Source organism: Paroedura picta, chromosome 3 (assembly GCF_049243985.1).
Source record: "Paroedura picta isolate Pp20150507F chromosome 3, Ppicta_v3.0, whole genome shotgun sequence".
Classification (NCBI taxonomy): Eukaryota; Metazoa; Chordata; class Lepidosauria; order Squamata; family Gekkonidae; genus Paroedura; species Paroedura picta.
In genome coordinates this window covers 126,463,126-126,486,240 of record NC_135371.1, presented here as the reverse complement: position 1 = coordinate 126,486,240, position 23,115 = coordinate 126,463,126, and the positions used below count along the sequence as shown (strand labels likewise).

The window sequence follows — 23,115 nt, the reverse complement described above, 5'->3', positions numbered from 1 at the left end:
GAGTCCTTTATTCTAAGAGCATTATGATTTTTAAGCCCTATATTGCTCTGCATTGTCAAGGAATTTTGCATATATATTTTCAACTATCTTTATGTTCAAGAGCTATGTATTAATCAGATCCAGTAATAAACTTCTGTATTTATTCTGTATTCTGACACATCCATTAACCAGTACAGGCAGGTCCTGAACAATGATTCACACAGTGCTCCTTTGCCCTCCTCTAAAGCCAAGTAACTGTTTTTCTAACATAATGCAAGTAGAACCTAAGGAAGGCAGGGCTTGGGAAGGAGAAGGATCTCAATGGGGTATAATACCATACAGTCCACTATCCAGATTTGACATTTTCTCTGGAGGAACTGATTTCTGGTGTCTGGAGAACAGTTGTAATTCTGGGATGTTTCCAGGCATCACCTGGGATTAGCAACCATAAAGATAACACCTTTTGAGCTATAAGAGGGAGTCTGACTTCAATTTGTTCCACTTAATATTTTGGTAAGGCCTTGGAGGAGGAGTGTGTCTCATGGCTTAAATACCACTCAGGGCAGCTGTCCTCCAACCAGCTTGCTTGTCTGTCCAGCAGCCATCCAATCACCTTCTGTCCCCACCCCTGACCAACCCCTCCTCCTACCACTTCCCTTCCAGGTTCAGAGGCAGCAGATCCCTGCTGTGTGAGAGCTGCCCCTGCCGGTGAGATCCCTTTCTGGGGGCCTCCAGCCTGCAGCCTTTCCTGGGACTGGGGGGAGTGGTAGACTGTCTGTAGAGTTCTTCCTCCACCACCACCCCAATCTAGCCCCGTTGTATTCCTGAATGCAATGGGCTTTGTCCTTAGTGTTAATAATAAAAAGTGGGCCTCAGATACCAGAAATTTCAGAGACAATATTAGAATCCCAGGAGCTCTTTCTTTTAGCGGATAATTATTGGCATTTTTGGCAGAAGAAATGGTTGTGAGATCACATTATTTGCTGATGTGCAATCAAACTGTGGCTGTATTTTGGCATCAATCTCTCTTTGGGTAACCAGAAAGCATTTGAGGAAAGACTGTCTACACATCCCTCCAATTATGTCAACCTGATGAATTATGAGTCCCAATGCAGGTGGCTAACCAGAAGAATAAAGTCCCAGTGTGCTAATAAAGCTGGAGAAAAAATGGCCAATTGATTCAATGGCTACTGGTGTCATAATAGCTGAAATTCTGAAGAAGAGCACTACTATTACTTGAGAGAACATGTTGGCGTTGCCCTTAGCAACCAACATGGCCTTAACACAATCTTGTTTGCTGTATTCATCTGGGATTTATGTCAAGATAACTTCACAGGTCACACACAGTTCACAGTGGCTAATGTGGATAGCCTGGACCCTTACTCTCAGCAGAGGAGAAACATTGACTTGCAGGAGAGCATTTTGGGCAGGAATAAGACGTGACACAGTTATTGGGTATAAACATGGCCGCAGCTTTATTACCTCCCCAAGGGAGGATTGGCACTGCATGGGGGAGGGAGCCTAGCAGTCAGCAGAACGCACCAAAACCCACAGCTTCCCAAGGCGCCCTGGGGATCCGCACCATTCCCAGCTGGGAGAGCAGATCCCATTGCCTACTGAAGTCCGCCCTACAGAAGGCGACCTATGTGGGGGGAGCTACCAGGTGCCCACCTCCTTTGGCTGCCAACAACACTGCCTGGCAATGAGCCCCTGGCCTCCCAGCTGGGTAAGCCACGCTCATTTACATGCTGCCTCCTATGGAAGTCCTGAACCCCAGGGAGTCTGATCACCCACCAGATGCCTTGCCAACAGGCTCCATCCCATGCGAAACCCGCAGCTGGACAATATATTAACCATGAAATATCCACCACAGACACAGCCTGGAGGCTGTTTGCATATCACAGAGGGTGGTAGGGAGAGAAGCTGCTCCATGGCATGCCGGGCAAAGAGGCCAGGACCAATGTGTGTGGCACCTTTATAGGCATCATGGGTCCTGTCTGACTCTTTACACTGTGTGTGCTGTGTAAGCGCAGCGCGCATGCTTCACGGACTGGAAGGCAGTCGCGTCGACCTCCAGACCTCCATCTGTCACGTCAACTGGTGGCATGGGTGATTCCTTGCCATGCATTAGTACTTTTCTGGCCACAATGGATTTTCATAGGTACACTGTTAAACTGGAAAAAACCTTCTGTATCTTGTATACCCTCAACCTATCTTCATAGGGCTTGGTCCCTTGGCCCCAGATCATCCTCGTCGCTCTCCTCTGTACCCTTTCAATTTTATCTACGTCCTTCTTGAAGTGAGGCCTCCAGAACTGCACACAGTACTCCAGGTGTGGTCTGACCAGTGCCGTGTACGATGGGACTATGACATCTTGTGATTTTGATGTGATGCCCCTGTTGATACAGCCCAAAATGGCATTCGCCTTTTTTACCGCTGCATCACACTGCCTGCTCATGTTTAGCTTACAATCCACAAGTACCTCAAGGTCTCATTCACATACAGTGTTACCTAGACGTGTATCCCCCATCCAGTAGGTATGTTTTTCATTTTTCTGACCCAGATGCAGAACTTTACACTTATCGTTATTAAATTGCATCTTGTTCTCATTTGCCCATTTTTCCATTGTGTTCAGATCTCGTTAAACTCTGTCTCTATCTTCTGGAGTATTTGCCAGTCCTCCCAATTTGGCATAATCTGCAAACTTGATGAGTAGTCCCTCCACCCCTTAATCTAGATCATTAATAAATCAGGCAAGCTTTCATCATATTTTACAACTGTGTTGTCCCCCCCTGGGAAATTAGAGATGGGTTTGAACTAATCTGATTGTAGTAGACCCTAATATTTAAATTATGGTCATTATATTGTTTTATAAGTGTTGTTACCCACCCTGAACCTTCCAGGAAGGGTGGGCTAAAATTTTATTTTATTATTATTATGGTAATCACTGTTCAGAATAGGTAAAGTTGAGATTGTGATGTTCAGCATGGATGACTACATAGGCACAGTATGGATGGCTGGATAGGTTAAGTGGAGATGTCTGAAACTAAATCTGACAAATGTAGTGGTCCTCTGGCTCAGCCCAGAAAGGGCAAACAGGATGTGCCATTTCCCAATGCTTGATGGGGTACAACTGGTCCTGACCTAGTCCATTAAGAACTTGGAAATCTAGCTAGATGCTTCCTTATCTATGAAGCACCAGGCAACCTGGACTGAATCTGCACTCACTTTTTCTCCCCCCTCTGTCAATCCTGCAGAATTCTGATCGATCTTAACTTGGATCTTCCACCTTCCTTTTTCCTGACTTAAAACAAATGCTGCCTTTGCACTTGATGGTCCAACTCCTCTCTTCTTCCCGCTTAATTGGGGAAACTGTGTGGGAGGGGGGAAACGGTGGTTGTGTGAATCTCCAACTCTCATTGAAGGAGCACAAGGCTGGAGAGGTGTTTATTTGTCTCTTGATTCTACAGCCAAAGCCAGCTAGGGAGGGGCAAGTGAAGCACAAGACTGCATTTTATTTTTATTTTCCTGAGCGAGCAAGGAAGAAGGGGGGGCAACAATCCAAAAGGCAGATCTTTGCACATAGAAGTGTGGGCTTTTGGAGCATAGTCACTTTTAAAATGAGGGCAAAAAAAATCTTGTGAGGGAATGACAACTTGGAACCAGTTTTCTTGCAGTCTTTGAACTGATGCCATGACCAATCAATAACAGACTACCACACTACGTCAGTGTTGGAGGTGCAGAAAAGAGGAAGGAAGTTAATCTGGAAAAATGCAGACATCTGCACTTGAAATACTGTGGCCTTTGGAGCACATTTTTCAGATGTAGCAAGTTATATCCACTCCTGGATATCGTGGGAGAAAGGTAGTGTCACTGTGGATCAATCATAGACATTGCAGAGGTAAAATTTAAAGTGCTAAATATCAAAATGGAAATTTAGTAAGGTGCTGTTGGGTTTTTAAAATTCAGGGTCACAGGGGATGAAAAGCCCAGTGCAGATATAGCACTATGTAGCTCAAATGGCTAACCCCCATAATTTACTTTCCTTTTCAGATCAGTTGCTAGACCCATGATCTTGGAGCCATCTATAAAAATGAAATGTTGGAATTAAGATTTTAGGTGTTTTATTATCTTAACTATTTGATCAACCATGAAAGTGCCAGCAGGAACTGGACTAGATTAGCAGGAGGTCTTCTGCTATAGTGGGAGACCTGGTAACCCGACCTTTGAGTTTGAGAGTGTGCAACTGTCCCAAAGTCACCCTGCAAGCTTCAGTTACAAGGTGGGGATTCAAACCTGCTTCTTCCAGGTCTAGTCCAAAACAGATGTGGCAGCCATGAAGTCTAAACAGCATAATTTTTGGACTTCCCAAAGTACTTCAGGCAGCCTGTAGTACTGACACATTCTTTCCATGCAAGAAAATAAAAAGCGCCACAGCCAAACAACTGAAAAATGCAATACCAGCTTTTTTTAACCTTCCCATTTCAAACAAATGCTTCATGACTTTGCCAAAGTAAAAACAAAGAAGAGTCCTATCTTATGCTCTTCTGTTGCCAGTGGCCCATTCACCTCTGCATGTCACAATAGCTTCTTGGCAAGAAACCAACACTGACAAGCCATCAGTGCCAACAACCCACAATGACTGCCTCTTAGGAAATAAAGGTCAAATATCGCTGCCTTGGCTTTGGAGAAAAAATAGGAGGGGAATTATGGAAAAGGTGCATAAGTGCCTTGCAACTGTACTGAAATAGAATATTACTAGATTAAAAGCCCATTTTATCTTGGAATAAAATGGGCGCTAGAAGGTAACCCCCTCCCACCGAAGCTCAAAGGCTTCAGCGTGGGCGGGGGTGGAAGTGAGAAAGGTCCCCTACCGTCTGTGTTGTCCGGCGGCTCCGTAGCATGGTGTAGGTTGGCGGGCGGCTCAGAGGCAGGTGGCAACATGGCGTGGGGCGGCGGCGTGGGCCTCGGTGCGCCGCTTGGGGCGCTGGGCCAGGCGCGGCGCTGGAGTCCTTTGTTCGGCGTGGCGGCTGCATTGGGGCGCCGCTTGGGGCGGCGGGCCAGGCGCGACGGTGTAGTGCTTGGCGCGGCCTCGCAGCCGGAGGGAGGTGTTCAGCGTTGCGGCAGTGGCAGCGATGGCGGCAGAGAGCAGGGGAAGCAGCGCGAAGGCCATGGAGAGCGCGGGAAGCGGCGAAGTCGGCGGACATCATGGGAAGTGGCGACGGGCAAGTGGGAAGTGTTGGGCGGCGTGGGAAGGGTCAGGCAGTGGCGGCTGGGTCTGGACGTTAGTCGTTAGGACGGGAAGGGCGCGCAGTCGCTCAGGTGGGGGCGGAGGGTGTTGGGGGACTCGGGAGCTTCTTGGCCGGCGGGCTTCAGGGAGGGGGTGGTGGGGCGGCGGTGAGGTCGCCAGGCATTGGAGGGCAGTCGCAGGGCTGCGGGGGCATTGTGTTCCCGGAGCCCAGCGGCGTTGGGGCAGGGTCCTCTCCGGTGGCCATCCGGCAAGGATGGCTGGCTGGAAGGACTGCAGAGTCAGCGGCGAGGCCTCCGGGAGACGGGCCAAGTGGCCAATAGGGAGGCGCGCGAATTGGCCACTTGGCCCCTGAGTGGCACTCAGAGAGGGCCAATCAGGAGCCGCTTCGTGGCTCCTGATTGGCCCTCTGCAAGTTTTTATCCCGGACAGATCCCACCCTAACTCCTCCCCAACAGCCCTTACAGAATTATTTAGTCCGCGGTGCCCCACGGGGCGCCACGGGACGGTTTAAAGATAATGTATTCCTGTAATTCAGAATAAAAATCTGTGCAGTGGAGATTTAAAAATCTGCAGTTGAGCCACACACAGCTAAGGGATAGGTAGGGTTGCCAACTCCCAACTCCAGGTTGGGAAAGTCCTGGAGATTTGGGGGTAGAATCTGGGAAGGATAGGTTTGGGGGAGGGGAGGGACCTCAGCAGGGTATAATGCCATAGATTAATCCTCCAAAACAACCATTTTCTCCAGGGGAACTGATATCTGTAGTCTGAAGATCAGTTATTATTCTGGGAGATGTCCAGGTCCCACCTGGAGCTTGGTAACCTTAGGCATAGGGTTGTTTTTTGTTTTGTTTTTTGCAGAAAATGCAAAATGCAAAAGGGTAACCCCACCTATAACTAAAGTATCTTTTTACATGAACAGATATTGTAAAATCAAACAAACAAACCATGATGCCCCTTGCCACCCAAGATCGCTGTCTCCATTTTGGGAAACCTTTCACATTGACGAGGCACTTGAAGTGCATCATACTTTGGGGAACTTTCTGTTCAGTTTAGTGCTTTCTCCCAAATATTGGGTCACTTGCCTGGGAGAAGGCACTAAAACATATAGCACAATGCAAGGTTGAGTGGTTGACATTGTTGGCAACCCAGAATGCCTTGGTGGCAGTGGATAAAGAAGAGGACAAGGAGATGATGGTGCTAAAGCCAGTACCGGTTTATCAATGTAGCATTTGTAGCATGTGCTATGGGCCCTGCAGTTCAACAGGCCCTGCCCCTGCCTTGCTGGAAAATCCCTGAACTGAGTGACAGACAGCTTGCCAGAGAGTTCATGTGCAGAGAGATTACATGTGTACCTCTGGCACTCTTCTGCACCACCTGTTTCAATTGAGGCAAGGAGCTTCATTGCCTGGATCTTCAAGCTGCAAAGGAGAAGTTGGAGAGGAGGCATCAGCGGCAGGGGAAGGGTGCATCAGCTGGCCAGATCTGGAGCAGTTTTTGGATTCCTTCCCATTAACCACTTTGAAGGGATTTGTTCCTTGCAATGTTGAAGAAGATGGGGCTTTGCAGCCTTCCTTTTGCAAGAAGTCCTCCTCTCCCCTCCCTCTTTAGGTGCTCCCCTTTTGCTTCAGCCTGGTTTCAGCTTAGATCCCAGAGGAAAACCAGAGGTTCACTTTTGTAATGGGGGGGGGGAATAAATCTACGGGTTCATAGAAGCTGCAGAATACATTTTTGCAACTCAGTGCCAACTAACATAGGAACTGACAGCTAGGGAAAAAGAACAAATTCAGGGGGTGGAGTTTCCCTCCACTCCTAATCTCTTTGCTATCCGTTAACTCTTTGCTTTCCATTTCACTACATTCCCACACACAGGCACAAAGCACAACAGGAGAAAAGGTGCGGGGATGCTCTGGCGGCAACATGTGCTACATTTGATGGCCTCCTCTGCAGCCTGCCAAGTGACAAGGCAAGCCAATCCCAGAGAAACTAGCCAAAGCCTGCAAGAAAACCCCTGAAAAGAGTGCCTGAAACTTCCCCCCTCCAAATCTGGAATAGCCACTAGAAGGCAAAGCTGAAGGCCACAGGGGCAGCCTGGAGGCAGGAGGGCGCCCTCTCAACTGCAGGAGGCAGGAGGAAGGAAGACACCCTCTCAACTGCAGTGAGTAGGGGGCACATGTAAAAGGATCCTTGGGAGAGACATTAATGCTCTGGAACTGGAAACACAGTCCTCAAAGAGGATGACAATCCCCGAGTATATTCACATTTTAAAAATTAGGTTGTTTCCGTTTTTTATGCTAAGGAGGTTTAGAGTTCAGGATGATGCTAGTGGATATTTCCAGCACAGTGAAGGTAGCAGTTGCTTCCAGAGTTCCAAGTACCCCTGGGAAGGCTGCCCCACTGTTACTGGTGCCACACAAAGAGCAGCGCCAGTTGTGCTCAGCTAGGGCCCCGCTGGCTCTGATGTTATGGGCCCTGCAAATCCTCAAACTGGGCCTGGGTGAAGGGGGAACAGAGAAAGAGCCAGCATAGGAAACTAGAGATACCATTCACTCCCTTTATGATTCCCACGCCTGTCTCTTATAAACTGAAATGATTTTGAGAGGAACATTATGGGAATTATCTTCATCATGCTGGAGACAGTGGGAGCTTAAAAACAAATTATGAACACACGAGTCTACAAATCTAGTCTGTATTTGATCCAACAAGGCTACACTGAACTTCATATTTTCTGTCTTTGTCTTTTACATTTTGCATACCACTCTCCTCCAAGCAGCTCAGGGCATTAACTGTATGCAATTCTTCAGTGACCTCCCAACGATCTTTTCTGGAAGGTAGACTGAGACCAGCCCAAGGTCACTGAGTGAACTTCATGGGTCAGCAGGAATTTGAACCCAGGTCTCCTCCATTGCAGTTTGACACACTCATCAGAGTAGTTCAGTTGTGTATAGTTATGGTGGTGTGACATCTGAGGGACAGAGCTGGCATATGGTTGTTTCATGCATACCATCTAGATCCTGTTTAAAGATGAACAACTTTTCAAATTATTACTACTATATATTTCAACTGAAGTGTGAAATCATCTCTAGGTTACAGCTGGATAGTTCCATAGTAAAATCAAGATCTCTGCTTCATGTTAAATATCATTGTACATTTCTGTGTTTCTGGATAAACACTGTTTCCAGTTTACAACAGTTGCCTCTTTAGCATGTATGCAACATACACTCCATTAAGTTACACTTCAACCTCCTCCTCAGGAATGCAGATGTCATAGAAAAGCATACTACAGATCTAAGTTCTCAGCCCTCAGGGCAGCAAAGTTAAGTTTAAAAAGAAGCAAGCCATATCTGCTGATGGTTTAGTACCTCTCCTTGCAGGATTGGCCCAAAGTTTACAGTACATGGTGTAGATGTGGTGAAAACACATTTTAGCAACTCACATTTCATTATGAAGTAGACGTAGACAGACCTCTATGCGTGTGTCTCTACTTTAACATATTAAATAGCCTTTGGAACCAGAGGAAGTCCCAGTAGGACTTCCAGAGTTCAGTAGGTGGGACTTCTGCCTTCAGCTGTATTTCACTTTTGCCAGAAGTTTCCCCCTCTTTCTTTCACCCACATATTCATTCTTCATAAGCTTCCACTCTGAAGATCACCAAAACCAGTTCTTCTCTCAACCCAACACACATTCTTTAAATACAAACTGACACCTGGAAATTTCCAGCTATGAACACTGAGAACTTTTGCCCACATTTCCCTCATCTGTGTTGGTAACGCTCTTCCTACATAACTATATCAAACAACTCTGAGCTTTCCAGAATACTTAAACTCACACCAAGAGAGGATCAAACAAAATTAACACATGCTTTTTCTTCCTGTACACACAGCCCAGCTGATGAAGTCCAGATCCCTGGGGAAGCCCTTTCTTTACTCACCTGAGTATGATGTCTTCCTCATGCTGTCCTGGTCCTCGCTGTTACATAGGAAAAGAGTAAAGTTTCCTCCAGCGACTCCTGCAAGTAATCCCCTGGGTGATCTGTGACTACTTTAATAATCCTTTTGTTCCAGCAGGCAGGGCTCAGCAGGGAAAGTGTACTCCTCCTACCCGGTACAAATACACAGACACAATCGTGGCTGAGAAGGGAGTCCACAGTACTCCCATTAATTAGAACACACCTTTTCTAATCTGATGTACAGCTGTGGGCTGTTCCAGCTAGTCGAAAGCTGGGGGAGGCGGCTAGAAGAAGAACTCAGCTGCAGCATTACTTTAACCTTTTCTCCTCAGTGAACAAATTAGCCCTGGCACATGTTCCTACTCACTCACTCCAGGCCTCAGGGATCCCCTTCAGGTTTAACCTACGTACGCTGGTGGAGGTCATTTGACTTCCTTCCCAGTGGGTTCCCACACAGCCACTCCCCCCCCCCTTTACTCCTTTCTCTTCTGGGTAGGTCAAAGTTGATCTAGAGACAAGTAGTCTCTAGTTCAAAGTACATCATGGCCTGTCAGGCTGTGCAGGGTAAACAACGCTCCTCTTCCGCCTTCCAAAGGCACACAGAAAGGAAAGGCTTGCTCAAGGCGATAAAGTTATGTAAAGGCATTTGCTCAAATCCTGTAGCCTCAAGATGCTACATGTATATATGCAGCCGTTCATTGCTTGGAAAGAAACCAGGCTATTGGCAAGCTGCATTTAATCCTGCTAACCCTAATATTTCATTGAAAGGAGGCTTGGGTTTTGGAATGGCCTGTGTGTCTTGCCACCCCCAGCCCTGTTAACAGAAACAACACCGCACTACTGGGACAGTTCCTTTGCAAAATGCCCTTAAGTAGTTAGGAGTGAGATAAATCAAGGCTGATAGGGAAAACAGAAATAAAAAGTAAGGGAGGGAAGAGAAACACTTCTTTAAAAACAAGGCAGTGCTGAAGGCAAAGGGAATTCTTGCTGCATGGACCAGAGTATTAGCTGGCTGACAATTTTACGCTTGTTGTCTGGTAGCCAAAATTATATAGTGAGGCTAGATTTTTTAAAAAAAAACAGTGCTGTTTTATTTCCATCTTTTAAAAAAATTAACAGTTTTTGCAAGCTGCGGGGCACATATGCACTGTTTCCACAGTCTCTGGGCAGATTTCTGCTCATTACTAGGCTGCTGCATCTGCTTGGATTCTTGCAAATGCACTGTCAGCCGCACAACTACCATGCGATGCTTGCTTCTAATGAGGAGCCCACCATGCGGCACCCCACCGTGATTGCAGTTATTTTATAGTGTGTGAGCCCCATGTCAGAGAGACATTGGTACAGCTTCTCCAGGGCACCTATTTGTACTCCCTTGAGGAAGAATTCTGAGAATTTCGCTACACACCCTTTCTGAAAACGGAGATAGGAGTTGTTTTAAGTTTTGCCAGTGAAAAAGGATGTACCTAACCTCATTATTCATAATAACCATCCTTTCAAAAATTTTGAAGGAGGACAGTTTAGAGAAGTATCTGCTATATACCTACTTGCCAGAAAGGAAGGAGAAATCCAGCCCAGTACTGGAGCTACAACATCAGGACTATAGGTATAGTAGTGATCTTCAAACTCTCCACCACACAGCAGAGCCCCATATTCAAGGCCATGAGCCCCTGTTTGGCTACCATATAGTGTTTCTAGCTTCTTTTTTACATATGCAAAGAGTGCAAGAGTGCCATGTCTCTGGCCTCAGTTTGCACACACATTTGAACCTTGTTCACATCTAACAGTGAGAACCAGTGAATCATGCATGCATTTGTATATATCTGCATGTACCTTTTGGGAAGAGACTATGCACATTTGCTTTTCAAATGAAACTGGGGACCAGTATGTAGATAAAAGGAGAGGTTAAATCATGTGTTCGTCATTACATTTGTTGAATGTAACATGAGACAATGCATTTTTAAAAAAATCAAAAATCAAATGTACATTCACTGGAACTTATGAACAGCAAGGCAAGATGTAGCTCAGTGGTGGAAAGGATTTATTTTTACTACAGCAGGTTCGCACACATCCTGTAAAAGTTCTCTTTCCCAACCTAATCCAGCCTAGCCACGTTTTCCATTGGTGCTCCAAGAGCTCTTGCTGTGTAAAGTTCTCAGTTCCCATTGGTGATATGTTGGCTCCTCCCTTTCCTGCAATATGACTGCAATGTCACATAATTCCATATCAGGTGGTTGCAGCTCACTAAATTCCAACTTGAGGGCTTAAAGGTGGGTCCCACAGCTGGAAAGGCAACTGACAATACGAGTCCCTTTCTGGATTTAGCTAAATAAAATATGTGATGCAAGGTCATAGTCCCAGCTCATAGTCACATGTACTATCAGGGGACCTCGCCTGCTGGTGTGTCTGTTGCTGGTGGAGGCTCATGAGCATGACAGGAAGGGGGAAATGGCTTATGTCTTCTATCCTATGTCATTTTCCAAAGTAAACATGGCCATGGGGGAGGCAGGTTGCCCCTTTCTCTGTCTCGCTGTGTCCTGGGATCATGAGACTAAGGACATGTGAAGTGTGAGAAAGGGGCAAACGACCTTCCATGCCATTTCCACTCAGGAAAATAATGCAGGAGAGAAAGTTGAAATGCCTTCTCCCATCTCACTATGCTCAGAAGTCTTTGTGAGCATTGGACATTTTGCCATGTGAGTGCTCCAACTGTACATGTGACTGAATTTTTCTGTTCCCATGGATCCCAAGGTCATGTGACTATGGCAACATAGAGCTGGGGAAAGGGGCAAACACCCCCCCATGGCCATTTCCAACTGGGAACAATTTTGGGGGGAAATAGTCTGGGAGAGAATCCTGAAGCTTCTCTGCCCCTATTGCAGTAGTCATAAGCCTCCATTAGCACTGAGGCATTTGGCATTTGATTCCCCAAAGGTATGTATGATTTGAGGATCCCAGACTTGGCTCGTTTCACATGTATCATTCAGTCAGGTAGACCCTCATATACACAGAAGAGCAGTTCTGCTGAGTTTACAATTCACCAAAAACAAGCACAGATGTTTAGCAAAGCTGGAAGAAGAATGGAGGACAACCGAGATGATTAGGGGGTTGTAGTGCCTTCCCAATGAGAAGAGGCTGTAGAGTCTGGGACTTTTCAATTTAGAAAAGATGACTAAGGGGGACATAATAGAGGTTTGTAAAATTATGCATGGGGTGGAGATAGTTGACAAAGATAATTTTTCTCCCTCTTCTAAAACACTGGAATTGAGGGTATCTAATGAAACTGATATCAAACAAGAGAAGAACCTATTCATTTGAACTCTAGTATTTGAGAAGGCTTCTGTGGGTTCCATGGACAGCAAAAGTCACAAACAAAGGAATACTACAGTGCATATATATCATTGGTAAGCAAAATCATGAAACTCCGGCTCACTTACTTTGGCCATACCAACACAACAGAGAAAGAAATTATGCTCAGATTAGTCAGTGGAAAAAAGAAACCAGGCTGACAAATGGCACAGTGGTTGGACATGATCGGGATGAACACCAGCCAGAACACTATGTGGGAGGCAGTGTGGGATCGGGGCGACTGCTGTGCTATGGGATCACCAAGAGTCAGACACAACTGAACGGCTGACAACAGCAACAAAATGGGCCATTCCCAACCTTATGCAGACACCATATTTGCATGATGTCACCAACACCCAGCATCCAAGCATCAAACCAAGAGCTACATCCTCCATTTTAAAGCACTAGCTGGGGAATTGCATTAAGTGGATTCCCCAGCCTAAAAAGTGTGAGCTACGGGAGAGCAACCAGCAAGCCACACGCAAAGGAAATGTGTGGAGCTGAAGTAGAGCTATCTCCACCTCCAATTCCTGCCCTTGCACCCACCTCCTTCTCCTTTCTCCCGGGGGTGTTTTTTTTTAAGAAAATTTCCTGGAGCAATGAATAGGCATTCAATCAGCAGGGAAAGCAAAAAAAAAACCCTAATTAAAACATAAAGCATGCCTCTTTACCCCCCCCCCCAACAAAAATCAAAATCAGGAATGAGATTAATTTTTAAAAGATTCAAGGCTCATGATTCCATAAGAGGTGTTATTATAAAAATCACTATGCATCTGTGATTAGATGCACAGGCATTTCAATGGAGATTTTTTACTTTAAAAAAAATTAGCTGGCATCATGGGCCCTTTAAAACTTTGTGAAAGGTGATTGGCTGCCTAGCTTGATTGACAGGCAGAAGAGAGTCACATGTAAAGTACACGGCTCTCTTCTGCCATTTCAAGCAGGCATGCAGAGTGCAAGAAGCGCAACAAGGTGGCAGACAAAAACAAGAGAGCCAGAAGGTGAGGAATAGCCGGAGGCGCGATAATGTTTAGCATTACGCCATTGTGCTAGCATAATGCTATTTTTTTTCAATGTGCAGAAATGCCCAATGAAACTGATGGCCAGTAGGTTCAAGAAGGACAAATGAGAGTGATTAAAATGTGGAATTTGGTTCTGGAGGATATTGTGATATCCACAGGAATAAACAGCTATAAAAGTGAATGAGCTAGATTCATGGAGGATAAGTCTATCAATGATTACTAATGGTGACTGAAGCAATGAGCCTCTGAATTCCAGAGCCAGGAGACAACATTAAGGGAAGGCCTTAGCCTCTATACCATGTTGTTGGGCATCCAGAGGAACTGGTTGGCCTCTGTGAGAGACAGGATGCTGGACTAGATAGAACACTGGTCTGATCCAGTAGGGTTTTGTTCCTTTGTTCTTATGTATTGTGACAAACAAGGAACTTAATATTTGCCCTGTGTTTACAAAATGCCCCATTCTTTTTGCAGGTAGCAAAACCAAGAGGCTTGAAAAAATTCCTATCTTGACAACAAACCGCCTCTTCTTCTCACTTGCCTTGAAAGCGCCTTGCTTGGATTGTCATAGTTTCTGACTTGGCAACATTTATTTATATAACCCAGCCAGTTATCTAAACACTGCCCGCGGCGCCGTGGACTAAATAATTCGTTAAGGCCTTCTGGGGCGGGATGTGTCCGTGATGAGGAAGGGTCCGGATTGAACCCTTTCTCTGGACAGACAATCGGAGGGACCAATCGGCAGGTGCGCTGATTCCCAGCCATAGCAACTGCAAGCCGCGCGCAGCGCGGCTTGCAGTTGCTCCCGGCTTCGCGCCTCTCACCGCATCAGGCCATTACCCGAGGGAGCCCCCGGCAGCCGCGCTCCACGCAGCTGCCGGGGGCTCCCTGCCCAACGGCCTGACGCGGTGAGAGGACGCCGCCAGACGGAGCCCCGGCAGTCGCGTGGAGTGCGGCTGCCAGGCCCTCCCTGCCTCCGCCGCTGCTGCCGCCGCTGAGAGCCGACGACACAGGGAGCCGCTGCGGAGAGCCGTCGCTGCGGGACATGCCAAACTGTGAGTTCCTAGCGCCCGCTGTATCCCTCATACAGCGGGCTATATTTCTAGTCCTATATAAATAGTTATCATATATAGGTAGTACACTGCATTCTAGTTGCGAATTGTACAGCTTGATGAAAAGGCTGCACTCATGGGATTATGAAATAGCAGTGGATTATGGGGGGAAGAAGCAGTTGCTGACAGCCCGGAGAAGGTTCCTGAGCCACTAAAAGGATTAAAGGTTTCCTGCCCCACTGCTAATTAATGTAAGGGGTTATGTTGGCAGAAATATTCATATCCTAAAGCCCTTCTTCTATAATCAGCATCATATGTGGCCAAGACGTAGAGAGAAGATTCTTCATAAGATCAGAGAACCTTGATCAGGCTGTTGGCAATACATGGGCAAGATGAAACAGCCATGATGTATCAAACGTGCTCATTACTCCATTGTGTGGCCCTCCAAGGCCCCTCACTGCCAGATAGGATTGCCAGTCCCGTTGGCAGGGGACACTCTGGTTTGGAGCCTCTTGCTCTGTTTTAGGTCTATTAGGAACCAAGGGAAGTTACCCATCTCAACAGGCAAGAAGTTGGAAATAAATGCCTATATTACCCAGACGTGATGTAGGCCTGTTGGTGGGGGTGGGTGGGGGGGATTGTTGCTCTGTTTTTTGGGCAAAACTCTATGGTAAGAAGCTAATTCTACCATAGAGTTTTGCCAGAAAAAAACACAGTGTTGTCCCCAACGTACCTGCATCACTTCTGAGTGAAATAAGGATGTCACATTTCTTTATGGCTCTTCTCGCTGCTCCGGGGAAGTACACTCCCATCTCTCACCCATTGGTCTAACAGACCTGGCAACCCTACTTCCATGCCATGATAAATTCCATGCCATGATAAATCTGTGTCTGAAGGACAATAATTTAACATTCCATGGAATACGGACCTTCCCGGTAAACTAATCAAGTACTCAGTTAGGCATAATAACCTCATCTCCTGATCCATTAGCAGTTCCTGCATGGCAGCTTCAGTGTTTTAAATTTCAGTTATACTGGTTTAAGTACACCGAGTTTCAATTTCCTCTACCACTGATAGCTAAAAAAAACATCCATCTAAACGTCCGGAAGAAGTTCCTGACAGAGCGGTTTCTCAGTGGAACAGGCTTCCTCGGGAGGTGGTGTGTTCTCCATCTTTGGAAATTTTTAAACAGAGGCTAGATAGCCACCTGACATAGAGGCTGATTCTGTGAAGGGAAAGGAGTGGCAGGTTACAGTAGATGAGCGATAGGGATGTGAGTGTCCTGCATAGTGCAGGGGGTTGGACGAGATGACCCATGAGGGCCCTTCTGACAGCTCCTCAGTTTCAATTTCCCTGACTTCCCTCTCTCTCCAAGCTGGCCAGCTATCCTCCCTCCCTTCCTTCCTCCCCTGTCTCTTTGTCCTCTCCTTATATCATCTCTCTCTCCAACCACCATCCAGTATTCTATATCACATGGGCAGGTTGGCTTTCTTGGACTTTCAGGTTGGGCACACTCTTTGACTAGTTTATTAAAGATTCACAACTGAATGTTGTTACTGCCAGTCATAAATGATCTGCTGCTGTGTTAGTTAGTTTAGAACTGCCAGATCAAGAATTATAGAACTAATTCTATGTTTGGCTGCTTAGAGTTCATCTTGTCTTGAAAACTGCCTATTTTTCTTCTTTGCATTCTTGGCAAGACAAAAACATGGCCATCTAGTTAAGTGTCTTCCTCCTTTCTTCATCTCGAAGTATGAAGCTTAGTCCTATCTGTATATTCAAGGACTGAAAGATCCCCTTGGAACCAGGATCTGAGATTGGCATTGCAACAAGTCTTTTGAGATGACAGTTATCTTGTCATCACAGCAACAGTGCTAATCCTTGCTGGCCCCTATAACATGCTGTAGAAATACAAGGAGCGGATGAGCAAGCCAATCATGGCAGAGAAGTGCAAAGACAAACTGCAGAGAAGGACAAGACAGGGGCAGGCATGGCTGGCACCAATCCTTGGCAAACATGGTCAGGAGAATTTACATATATTTGAAAGGACCATCAAGAGGAGTCCAGACTCTGGGATATTCTTTTACCTGTTCTTCATTCCTCATTCTTTCCTGATCCTTGGGAGATCAGCGGGAGGGCTAGTTGTGGCTGACAGAACAGTCACATGCTTATGCGGAAGAACATATAGGTATCTTATTGCATGCCCATGTCTGGGAACCCCCAAGGATTGCCTTGAGATCTCCTATACTGTTAATAGGAGATTACAAAGGGGAATTTCGGAAGACAATGTGTCACACAGAGAGGTACGAAAAACTCCACCAGCCAACATTCCCTCTACAGCAGAACTATTCACCGTGTCTTTCAATGGTGTGGAACTGAACCTTTCATTTTGGTGGAGCAGATACTCTCATCATTGCGTTGTAATAGCTGAAGCATCTGGCAAAATTCATTTTGTCCATCAATCACCTATTGAAGATTAGGCGTATGTGTTGAAATCAAGTGTTGGCAAGCTTATGCAGGGCTTCTTATTACGTGGGTTCTGCTTACCCCTCTCCCCTTATAAGTGCTTTATGTTATAGAATTTATAAGGTGCTACCATATGGCAGTGTAAGGTATATTTTGAATGCCACCGCATGACTGCTAAATGGGAGAGCAATTAGGCTTTTCTCCACAAATAACGTCCTGAAAATTTGTTCCTCCCAAAACTATAAGAGGAATTCTAATTGCTGAGGATTAGTTCTTATTACTGCTAATCCAAACCACTGGCATACTCTTCCTGCTTCAGGCCAAACAAAAATGAAGGAATCTAAAAAAGTCAGGAAAGAATTTTCATCTAATGAAAGACAACATGACAAAGATATTTTTGCTTTGGCTGTCTGAATCACAGAATTGTCAAGAGGCTCAGCAATTTGGCATGGAAGGGCAAGTTAATGTTTGATGTGATACAAATTCCACAGATTTCCAATAGAAGAGTCTTGTATAGCCTTTTCTCCTCTTATGTAAGATTAGTAGGGAATCTACAGTTCATTAGTATAGGAGGATCTAAAGCCAAGATAAGAAAGCCTGATAGACTGCAGGCGGGCAAGGTGTTAGCTTCCCACACATGAAAGCTTGCACAAAAATAGACTGCAAGAAAACACACAGTCAAAGCAATTCTCCTCACTCCACTAGAGCATTGGTCCTGTGATGGAAAGATACTCAACAAAAAGAATGTTTTTTCAATGGTAGATAATATGCAGTGATGCAGGTGCTGTACTTGGTGGTCAAATTATTTGTATTCCATCATAATTTGCAACCAGAATTCAAATGAAGGATCAACATGTCAGTGGATATTACCCCATTGGAATAGTGTCTGTTTCTCAGATATATTTTTGTTCACACACACAAACATGTGTGTGTGTGTGTGTGTGTGTGCACATTCTGTTCTAATCACAAATTCAGTTCTTTTTTACTTTGCCAACATTGGTAGAAGTATGCCTTCATCATTTCTTCTATTCGACTCAATTGGCACCATAACACCAAGACAACATATCTATAACACTGTCTTCTCTATCTGTTTTTTCTCCTCAGAAAATGATCATGGATTCTTTGTCCAACCTTTGAGTATATATTTGTTGTTATTGCTGTCTGTTTTGGATTCAGCTAGCGGCATTATCAGATATTATATGAGACTAGAGGGGAGTTAGAATAGAAAAAAATGTATTGTCTTCTTGTCTGCTGAATTTCTCCTCCCCCAAATGTCAAGAACATCAGAATCCTCCTTGTCCCATGAGGGCACACCTTGCTTGATGTCTCTAAAGCAACACATTTCACAAGAAGATTGCCAAATCATAAAAATGGCTGCATTTCAGAATTGTGTAATGGGGTAATAGAGACAATATTAATTTTTTTAAAAGGTGACTGCAGCAAACAGTTCAGAGGTTGACAAATGGGATTGTTTTCTGATGCACCAAAGCACACCTCATCCTGAGAACATGATGAAAATACGAATGCAAAGGCCATCTACATACCACAGAGACAGTGCTTCCATGATGTACAAAAGCAAAACAAACAAACAAAATTAAAACCAAGTAGTTCCTAGAATAAATGCGATGGGTACATAATGGAAGAACAGACTGATGATGACATTGTCTGGAACTGCCATTGTAATGGCATGCCAAGTTATGGTAATTGCCCTACATTTGACTATTGTGGAACCACCCAGGGAAAACTGCAACTGTTCAATTTCTGCCTGTCTTGCAGCTGTAAAAAAAAAAAGAAAAAAAAATAAGGAGGCAACTTGTTTATGTGCAGATTGCAGATTACCAGTTTAGAGCCTCTGCGCCAATGCCAGGCCAAATTATAACTTCCTACACCTTTAATGGTGTTGGAGAAGAGGGAACTTTCACAGATGCAACTTAACATGCGGTGCAGAAAAAATGCATCCATTAAAAGTCTCGTTTCTGTTTATTTATTGGGCACAGAAGCTCTATTCTTCTGTACGTACTCCAACCAAAATCCTATGCATTGTCCTGTATGTGTATTTTAAGTATGGCTTGCCTTCTTTTCAGTTCAGTACTGAACTGTTGACTTAGCAATTCAGAAAGAACTTCCAGAAAGACTTGGCATTAAGAGTTCTCCCAGCAACAGGTTGCAACTTGACATGGAAAGCTTTCGCAGTATTTAAACATGGTGCTATTTCATCATATATATCATTTAGAGTTGGAACAATCTGACACAAGTAAGCAACACACACAAAAGACCAGGGAAAGTTCTGTGTTTAAACACAGTGCCCACCCTTTATAGTATTAGATCACATTGCCAATAAGACCCTAGTTGCCATCCGTGTATTAGGACATGACAAAACCATCCTGAGCATTGCATCTTTTTCCTGTCTTGGAAACCATAGCTGAAGCAAGGAATTTATATAATTACTGTATTATGGGAATAATTCTTTGATTTATCTCTAATACATTTCCAGTCATTTGTGCCTTAGCAAATGCACTTGGGTTGACAGCTTATTCTCAAATGGAAGAAACTGGTCATTTATACACTTATAATCAGAATTTAAGAATCAAGTAGAAAGGGGCAGCTCTTTATCTTCTAATGATCACAGTGCCCACTACAGGATTCTTCAGTAACTCTTTACTCCTTGGGTATGATCACAAAGCGATCAGGAGCCACATGTAGGGTTATCTGGTCTCTTGTAGCTGCCAATGGGGCAGATGGAGGTGTGCATTCCAGGACTGAAGAGAAATGAAAAAATTAATACAGCATCCTGATATCACCCAGAAGTGGTGTTGGCATGTCGATGACAACACTCTGACTTTTGGGTAAAAACTCTGTGGTAGAGTTAGCTTGAAAAATTGCCTTTTCCCATATTGTGGTAGAATTAGTTTCCTGCCATAGAGTTTTGCCCAAAAAACACTTTCAAGCTCTCCAACACCACCAACTTCCCAGCATCATTAGCAGGTGTTTTCAGCATGTCAGATTTACTTCTTGCTTCTTCCCTTCCCATGCCTGCCCTCCCCATACCTTGTAACTTCCCCTGGTTTCTGAGAGCCCTAAAATGGGGGGCAAGGGGTATGGAATGGCTCTAAACTGGGGGATCCCCAGGACCCAAATGGGAACTGGCAACCCTAGCTACAGATAAGTCATCTCAGAACATTTGATTCCTGCTAGGGATACTCAAATTCCCCACTGGTGAACAAAAGAAGAAGAAGAAGAATTGATTTTTATACCACTGCCCGAGGAGTCTCATAGTGGCTTACAATTGCCTTCTCTTCCTTTCTCCACAACAGACACCCTATAAGGTAGGTGAGGCTGAGAGAGCTCTGACAGGACTGCTCAGTCAGAACAGCTTTATCAGTACTGTGGTGAGCCCAAGGACGCCCAGCTGGCTTCATGTGGGGGAGTGCTCTCCAGGTTAAACCCTGCTCTCCAAGTTAGAAGCTGCCACTCACCAAACTGAATGTGAGCCAATTTTTCAGCAATTGTTCAGCAGTTTGCATGTAGTTTGAGCTTGTTCATGGGGTTGTACAGCACTTTGCAGCCGGCAATGTTTCCTGCATGCATGTTTTCAAGTAGCCCAATGAGATTTCTAGTTTCCCTCTTCCCCAGCAGACCTGCCATCAAAGTGTGCAGCCACAGGTCCTTCTGAAGAGGATCTCTACTCATGAGATATACAATAATGGAAGAGGCATATATAATGGGCAGACATCTCAGATGATAGATAGATAGATAGATAGATAGATAGATAGATAGATAGACAGACAGACAGACAGACAGACAGACAGACAGACAGACAGACAATCCACAATCTACTTGCCCAAAAATACAGTCCCAAAAGTTAATCTCAGAACTGCCAAGATAACATTAACTGCTGTTAAAAAGGGAAAAAAATGTTTGGAAGAGTCAGCAATTTCCATTCAGAAAGAAAGAGATGATTTTAGCAGTGATGCCTTGTTCAGATACATATGGCAAATTATCAGGTTATTGTGTCAACAAAAGAAAAGAGTCTGGATTTAACTTGATCTGACTCTCCCATCCATTATTTAGGAATTTGGCTGTTCTCTAAATGCTGCAGATTTATACAGGATTGTAAAGAGTTTGGGCCCAGTTCAGAAGGGATCTGATTAAATGGGCTTCATGACAAAACATTTTGGTTAAAAAAAATAGAGCTATAAAAATCATGATTTTACTCAGAATCTTTATCTTTTTTGAAAATGTTCCAATTAATTTATCTAGGCAGATCAATGGCGGGGGGGGGGGGGAGAACTAAGTTCTCTCTGAGCAAGTCAAAAACTAAGGATTTCTTTGTCCACATTAGAAAAAATCAAGAGGTGCACAATGTCCATATACTGAAATATTACCAAAGAATTAACATAAAACCTTGCATTGATGTTACACAAAGAGGAAAAAGTCATATTTTTGCTCATGGAAAAATAATGTGACTGTTACCTTCATACATTTACCATGGCATAACTCAAGTACTAGACAAAATCATAAAGATTGTTTAATTTACTGAAACCCTTTAATTGAAGATATCCTCAAAATATGGAATAAAGTAAGGAGATAATTCATCCCAGTGATTTGCCTGTTCTTTTATGTACTAGGGTCAAAGCCCATTGTATCCAAGAATACAACGGGTGCTGGAGCTTGGCAGTGGGAGGAGGAGGAGTTGTCCAGTCTGTAAGGGCATGGGGCTGAATGTGTGTGTTGTGTGGGAGGTTGTGGTGGCAAATGAGGGCATGGGTGTGGAGATATGGGTGTCAAGAATCTGTGGTTTGGAATGTTCATTGAGTGTGGGAGAGGACTGACCTTTGGGAATTGTGGCATAGTGGTTACAGATGAGCTTTCCAGAGCCATGTCCTCAGATATGTGAAGGGAAAATCAGAATGGAGACTCTTCTTAGGGGGAGATTACATGGCAACCAATTCCTCCCAGTTCTGAGTCATTTCCCTTCTTGTGTGAATTAGGCCACAGACACCGAAATGTCCCCCTGCCCTAATACACATGGTGTAGTCACAGTACACAGGTGTCCACCCTGTTCCTTCTGTCTCCATTTTTTCACTGTTGATAAAATGTTATGTGCCCACATGCTTCTTTCATGGTTGCTCCTTAGAAGAAGAATGGGATTTTTGTACCCTGTTGTGTACCCAAAGGAGTCTCAAAGCGGTTTACAAACACCTTTTCCCTTTGTCTCCCCACAATAGACAACCTGTGAGGGATGTGGGGCTGTGAGAGATCTGAGAGAATTGGGAATGGGCCGTAGTAACCCAGCAGGCCTCAGGTGTCTCAAAGCATTTTCCAATCGTCTTCCCTTTCTCTCCCCATAGCAGACTCCCCATGAAGGAGATGGGGTAGAGAGCCTCACGTGGAAGCTGGCAACTCTAAGAGGAAGCCTCTCTATGCACAGCAGTCTTGACCTTAGTAAGATTTTTTATACTGTTTTTTTTATTTGCCAGGTTGGAAAAAGTCATTCAGTTCCCATGTGTCTCCAGCCATTTACTTGTTCACTATTTACAGTTTCAGGCTGTAAAATGTTTATTTAGATCTTCCTGCACTTTCCAGACATCCAGGACTGATGCTGGTCTGTCTGTTTGCACCCCAGAATACAAACAGTTGCTGGTAAGAGCTGGCCATAGCCCACAGCCCAGTAGGGACACACCTGCACCACTCCTTCCCACCTGCAGGCAAAAATGGCTCCTTTGAAGGCTGGACTCTGAGGCATTGTACGATTTTGAAGTCCTACCTCCAAACCTTCAGGAATATTTTCAACCCAGGGGTAGCCAACCTCCAGGTGAGGCCTGGAGAGCTCCTGGAATCACAGCTCATCTGCAGAGTATAAAGATCAGCTCCCCAGGCAGAAAGGGCTACTTTGGACAGGGTTATGGTAGAGAAGAAACATTTAAGGCCTCCCACACAGGTTGTTGTTGAGATTAAACACTTGAGGCCTACTGCACAGGATCGTTGTGCAGATGAAGCAGGAGGCAAAAAAACTCCTGTAATAGCATCTAGTTTCATCTGCACAACAACCCTGTG

At 44.9% G+C, this 23,115-nt stretch overlaps 1 protein-coding gene across 2 annotated transcripts in view; it reads right to left on the bottom strand.

The window, feature by feature from the left end:
* Nucleotides 1–9,602, bottom strand: part of SEPTIN9 (septin 9) — a 300,995-nt gene extending 291,393 nt beyond the window's left edge. For both annotated transcript variants that reach the window (XM_077327632.1, XM_077327634.1), the window contains exon 1: nt 9,159–9,602. In XM_077327632.1, coding sequence (XP_077183747.1) covers nt 9,159–9,180 — 22 coding nt within the window. In that variant the 5' untranslated portion in view covers nt 9,181–9,602. The remainder of the gene's footprint in view (nt 1–9,158) is intronic.
* Nucleotides 9,603–23,115: the final 13,513 nt, after the last annotated feature.